Source organism: Trachurus trachurus (assembly GCF_905171665.1).
Source record: "Trachurus trachurus genome assembly, chromosome: 6".
Classification (NCBI taxonomy): domain Eukaryota; kingdom Metazoa; phylum Chordata; class Actinopteri; order Carangiformes; family Carangidae; genus Trachurus; species Trachurus trachurus.
The window spans coordinates 10,257,692-10,264,182 of NC_139897.1; the positions used below are offsets into that span (position 1 = coordinate 10,257,692).

General features: G+C 42.6%; 1 protein-coding gene across 2 annotated transcripts in view; it reads left to right on the forward strand.

Annotated features, from left to right (window-relative positions):
* Positions 1–5,955, forward strand: part of LOC310987417 (copine-8-like) — a gene marked incomplete at both ends in the record, with an annotated part of 57,339 nt that extends 51,384 nt beyond the window's left edge. For both annotated transcript variants that reach the window (XM_083973649.1, XM_083973648.1), the window contains 5 exons: positions 958–1,085; positions 2,745–2,847; positions 4,571–4,628; positions 5,330–5,403; positions 5,743–5,955. In XM_083973649.1, the coding sequence (XP_083829775.1) occupies positions 958–1,085; positions 2,745–2,847; positions 4,571–4,628; positions 5,330–5,403; positions 5,743–5,955 (576 nt within the window). The remainder of the gene's footprint in view (positions 1–957; positions 1,086–2,744; positions 2,848–4,570; positions 4,629–5,329; positions 5,404–5,742) is intronic.
* Between the last annotated feature and the right edge of the window lie 536 nt (positions 5,956–6,491).

A 6,491-nucleotide genomic window follows, 5' to 3' on the forward strand; every position in this document is an offset into this window, starting at 1 on the left:
ACGAATTAAATTGGCGACATTTCCCTAAAATATGTGTAATATTTCCAACATACGATTGGATTGTGCGTCCTTAACGGCTTCAGCCCTCTAGTGCTTCTCACACTAGGTAATATTTTTGATAATATTGGAGTATTATTGATGTTTTGGCCCTTGGGAGGCCATTTTTGATGTCTGAAAATGTGCAACAAATCCTGTTATTCTGCAATTTGCAGCCAAAACATGACTGTTTTTCCCATAACAGGATATAAAACCTACAAATATTCTCCTTTGGGGTGATGCTGTTTTTATTATTCCTTTTTAGCAGCGGTATAACTGAATATCAAAACAAACCAGTTCCATTTTAACTTTGATAGATTATACTAAGAGCATGTGTAGGTCTCAGGTGTACCGCAGACATGCAATGCTAGCAAGTTATTGTAATTGTCCTTGAATATATTAAAGACATTTTTCAAAATATTAGCTAGCTGACATTAAATCAATGAAGGTGACACTGTATGTAAATGAACTATTACCCACTTGAAACAAGAAAGTAGCTGAAGACACTGCATTTTAAATGAGGATTTTCAAGAGTTCATCAACCTCAAACACAATTAAAACACTGTTGTCTTTGAACATGTCTTAGACAAACTCACTATCTGTGGCTTCAGCTCAGGATAATACAAAGTGAGGTTAATAGAGACAAAAGTCATCAACAACGCTTTGGAGTTTACTCTTAAAATGAAGATCATACGTCCTCCATTAAATATGTGTCTTCTTAAATACAGTTGCAAAATGATGACCATCACAAAATTAGCATCAAGGGATACAAAAAACTTCCAATAATGATTGTGCATACAAAAGATAGTGACACAAAATTACTGTATACTAACCCCTAACCCAAATAACAAAAAATATTACAGATTTATCAGTCGAATGTTACTCTGTCCATTTTAACAGGGTTGTTTTTCTTTTGTGCAGAACGGTAATCCACAGAATCCCTACTGCAACGGCATTGAGGGGGTGATGGAGGCCTATTACCAGAGTCTCAAATCTGTGCGTCTCTACGGACCCACCCACTTCTCCCCTGTTATTAACCATGTGGCCAGGTAGGTCCACTATAATCACGCACAACTGTCTTCACAGTTCTGCTGGAAAAAGCCTTTTGTGGAAATTATAGCTTGTAACTCTTATAATGTTTGTGTGTGTGTGTGTGGTTGGGGTGGGGGGGTTATACAGACCAGTAATCTGTTAGGTAAAGACAAGAGTCTATGTGCTAAAATCTCTAAATATATTAACGCTTACTGATGGAAGATAAAGTCTGCTTCATGACTGACAGACAGAGGTGTGTTAGGAGGCAAAAAACAATATTGCACATTGCTGTGAATAACAGTGAATGTCACACCTTACACCATTCCTCTTCTAAATGAGAGAAGTAGAGAATCTCTGCTCTGGTATTAAAAAGAGCTAAACCTGATTAACATGAGACATATGGGTCCTCAAGTGCAGTTAATTTTTTATGAGAGCAACACATTATAAATGCAAGAAGCTGCTCTCCCACCGTGTTAAATATTTAGAACAAATAATATAGACTTCCCAGTAGCTACTTCCAGAAACTGTCAGCAGCACTTTACCCAATTTACAAGGTATAACCACTGATAAAAGTTCATGTGCTGTTTGGCTGTGTGTTCTGACTTCCCCTATTGCCAGATCTCCTCTCATGATCCTAAAGACTGACTGTAACAAGCACTTTTCCCACCTTTCATCATCGGCTTTCAAATCCCATCTCTCCGTGCAAGTGCCGTCCGCCCACTCAGCCTGAGAATAGCTGCATTGTACAGCGCTCACTTCTGTCTGTGGAGCATCTGACTAAAACCCAGGAAGACGTTGCTAAAAAAAAAAAAAAAATAGCATGTCGCGTCAAATTTCTAATTGTGAGACTGTGGGTGCATAAGAGTTATTGTTTAACCTTTGCTCTTGAAATATTGTCCTGTTCTATCATTGGTTTATGGAACATAGAACTGCTCTAAGTGTTAGTTAAAAGCTACACATAGGTCCAGTGTGTCTTTTTAAAGAATAAACCACAGATGGATATCCTACATGACATGGTATTATGCTTTTTATACTTGGTATGATGTTGAATTGTTTGTTGTTTCCATGGTAAGTTTGTACAATAGGCTGGTCTTTCTTGTACCTCAGGAGAAAAAAAAAAGTTAAAAAAAAGAAACCTCTTTCATTGAATAAGAAGAGACAATATCTCTTCAATCAGTTCACATCTTTTAAAATAATTTCAAGAACTAGAAAAATGCAATTGGTTCGTTTACATTTTATGTGCTTTATATTGGACCCACATGATATAACATTGGAGCATTTGTCCTCAGTAAAATAAGAACTGTATTGATCTCTGGAGGTTAATAGCCTATTATGTGATATTGTTTAATAGGGAAATTGTTCAGGCGATGAATGGGATTTGAGACAGGAGGTAAATTAAAGTCCGCTACTCCAGCTAGTTAATATTGTACTTCCATAAAGTTGGTGGATAGATGGGCAACAAAAGGCCAAAGCTGTTGCAGTAGAAGTGGAGAGATTCATAGTTTAACCCAGGCCCACTGATGAAACAAGAAGACTTGAAGAGTTGACAAGGAAGATGGTCACTGAAGGTTGCCCATAAACACCTTTGAATTCCAGCAGCTGTGAAATGCTTGTTAGAGAAGGCACAGTCTTTACACGTCATTTGCCCTCTGACCTCCCGTCTCTTTCCGTTGCAGGTATGCGTCAGCAGTGACAGACGGATCACAGTACTTCATCCTACTCATCATCTCTGACGGCGTGATCACAGACATGGCACAGACCAAGGAGTCTATAGTCAATGTACAGTACTTCACCACATTCTCACTGTTGTCTGTGGACATTTTACTGTTTGAGTTTATTGTTGAGGCCTTTTGGAAAATATCTTAAGGGATAGTTAGCTCAACTTAGTATTCCTCCGCGCAGGTAGGCTTTGCAACGCGCTGGATCAATTCGCCTATCAGCTGTTTGGGTCTCAACAGCGAGGAGAGTATAAGAGATTTTTTTTAAGTGAGTGATTAAGATTGTGAAAAATGAAAACTGCAAACACGGGGTATCGTGTTTATGTCAATGCAAATAGCCATACTGTAGATGCCAAAGAGGAATATCATGAAGAGGAATACGATGAAAGCTGTAAGGGGACTATTATACATTTCTGTACGTGCATCCTAGAAAACAACACACATAGACCATCCTTTAAATATTAACAGCTGATAGACAAATTGATCCAGTGCATCGCGAAGCCTACCTACACGGAGGAATACTGAGTGAGCTGGTTAGTTCCAGATAAACTAACTTTTCTCTGACCAGCTGATGCAGTACATTCGTACTTTATATCGTACTCTTGAACTGGTGTATTATTTTTAGACGGGACTTCTCGTAGGCGGCGTAAATGCGCTGATTAATCATCTCCCATCTCGGTGCAGAACGATGCGCCGGTATTTCTCAGTGGGGGAGAGGAGAGACCTTTCTACTGCAGATATTATACTTAGTGGCCATACAACCTCACTTTAAAAAAAACTGACCTATCCCTTTAACCAGTACACATACAGTGGAATTTACAGTATCATGACCAGGAGCAGTCCATGGATTATATGCTTATTTATTCAGTTAATTGACTGTAAAACATGTGAGGACCCCTGTGGGCCCCAGCAATGATTAAGCCTCTAATGGAGATCCTAATAACTTACAAACAAACAATATGAAAGGGGGAATATGAAAAGCAGTCCATCTGCTGTCTTTCTCTTCCTTCTCATCTCCACTAATGAGGAGAATAAGGGAAGAGAGGGTGCAGCCTGGTCGTCATGCATCCCCCAAATCCTACTATGTTCAGCTCTACAGTAATAACTCTGCTTTGTAATTAGAGTGATCAGAATTCATGTGTGTGAGGATTGTGGGGTGGGGGCTCCACTTGGCCTCACCATCCATCCACCCTCCCTCTTCCTCCCTGCGCCCCCATGTGATGTAATGTTATTGTAAAGTAAGATTTGAGAGTAATTATTTACTAGCCCGCAGAGGATCCGTGCCCCTCATATTCCAGGCAATTTGGTCGTCCGTCTAATAACCACAGGAAGTTATGAAACTCTGAAAAACCTTCATTCATCATTCCACTCGAACTGTACTTTGCTGTCCCACTTGGCTAAGATTTAATAAACAATATTGCAATGCAGGGCGCAGTTCAGCTGCAGCTCAGGGCAGAGGGAGATGTAAATGGGACTCATTTTTAAACTGTCAAGCTTCCGGAGATTTAGACAAGATTGCGGATGCATGAAATTAGAACCTCCAGAACCGTCTGGACGGTGAGGCCTTTATGAGGGCCGATGGACGTGGACAAGCCTGTCTGTCTTATAACAATGGCAGTGAATTTTTCTATTGAGCTTGCTCTCTATGGACTGATAACTTACAGTAATTTGCGGGGGTATTCCACTCGCAGCCTGCAGCGTTTAAGATAGCAAATGGTGAAAAGAACGAGCACTGCTTCTTACTCTCCTTTGATGCCCCTGTTGTCTCTTTCTACCCTTTACAGGCTGCATCTCTGCCCATGTCAATTATAATAGTTGGGGTTGGACCAGCTGAATTTGATGGTAAGCTGGGTGAAGCATGTGTGCATGTCCGTGTTTGTGTTAAGTTTATTTGCATACAGTAATCCTTCGCCTTCATTTCACTTGCTATCTCGCCTCCCAGACCTGGTTCATCCGTTGCTCGTGCAGATCTCTTTTTCTTCCCTCCTCCATTCATCCTCCCCTTAATTTCTCCCCCCCATCTCCCGTCAATCTAAGGCTAAGTGGATTTTATTTTTTATTTTATTTTTTTATAAATGGACGACCACTTCCCTCACCTCTCTGCTGTGTTGGTGAAAGACCTTCATGTTTACCGTTCACAGAACTGACCTCTGTGGAAAACAAAAACAAAAAGAAAAAAACCAAGCTCCCTCATGATGAGCCATTTGCCTGCAAAGTCAACAGGATTAAACAATTATCACGGCTGTGAAGTCAGTGTGCATGGTTGCATGATGTCCCTATGGTGCACATCACTGGCTCCGTTCACACATTCCAGCATGTTCCCCCTGTTTTCCCCCGTGTGCAACTTAGAGCCCGATGGCTTCACAATTCAGCGACGCAAATTCTGTGTACTCATGCCACGCCTGGCATCGTCGAGGCGCTGTAACCCAGTGGCACGCTAATGGCCACGGCAGATTAAAGCTCGCAAAACCGCGTTTCGTGTCCGCTCGCGATAGCTTTGGCGTGGCTGATGTGGTGTGACTGATGTTCTTCCTTCTCCTCAGAGATGATCGAGCTGGACGGGGACGAGGAGAGGATCTCATCCCAAGGACGATACGCAGAGAGGGACATTGTTCAGGTACAGACATGGCTGAGTGGCTGTGAGGCTGAATGTCTCCAAAGAAATGTAGGGTTTATGATTAATGGGGAAAAGGTCACGGTGTTTGACCCGTTGCTGTGCTCTTGTTCTCACTCTGCCATTCTTCTGTCTTGTTCCTGCTCTGAACTATGCCCACCTTCTTATCTGTCCTTTTCATTCTGTTCTTCTCTCTCACTTTCTCTTAACCTGATCTTTCATTCAACGACTTCTTCTCTACCCCTCCTTTTGTCTCCTTATTTTCTCTTCTTGTTGCTTCTTCTATCTTGATTTCTTCCATCATCTGCCCTCTCCTCTCTTCGTTTCCTCTCCTCTCCTCAGTTCGTTCCTTTCAGAGACTACATCGACCGGCGAGGAAACCACATCCTCAGCATGGCCCGTCTGGCAAAAGAAGTGCTTGCTGAAATCCCCGACCAGTTCCTGTCCTACATGAGGACCAGAGGCATCAAACCTGGACCCTTGCCACCTCCCTACACCCCCTGCCCACCACCGGCCATCCACCCCCTCCTCACCAGACGGGTAAGCCGAATTTAAAGGCAGAGGCCTCACTCTTGACGCCGGGTCAGCCGACTCTGCTGGGCCTCTACTCTCTTCTTCTCTGCCTCTTCTTCCTGCTCTTCACTGGAAGCTTTTTGAGCACACGGCGAACCTCGCCCGCTCTCTCATGTTGCACTTTCGGGAACATTTGGCCGTGATCGGTGATGCAGATAACCCCCGAGTGGTGAACCTCCGCTTTTCAGAAGAAGGGATTTCTTTCCCTTACTGGACAGAGGTCGGGGTTGTGATGGGTTGTGAGGGGTTGTGATGGGTGGGGGTCTGAGGTCACCTACAGTAACTGCACCAGAAAGAGTGAACGGGACAGAATCTGACCACTCAGCTGCAGCTGTCGGACTGAAGGGTCCAAACTGTGGAGACCCTTTTTTCAAAACACTGTTCATCCGTTTGCGATTTCTATTTCCACTTCCTCTGTTCACAATATCATGTCTTTCTCTGATATATACATGTTTACAATATTGAGGACTGGAGTGGTAAAAAATATTTTCAGGAGGGGATTTATACTGATTAATGTG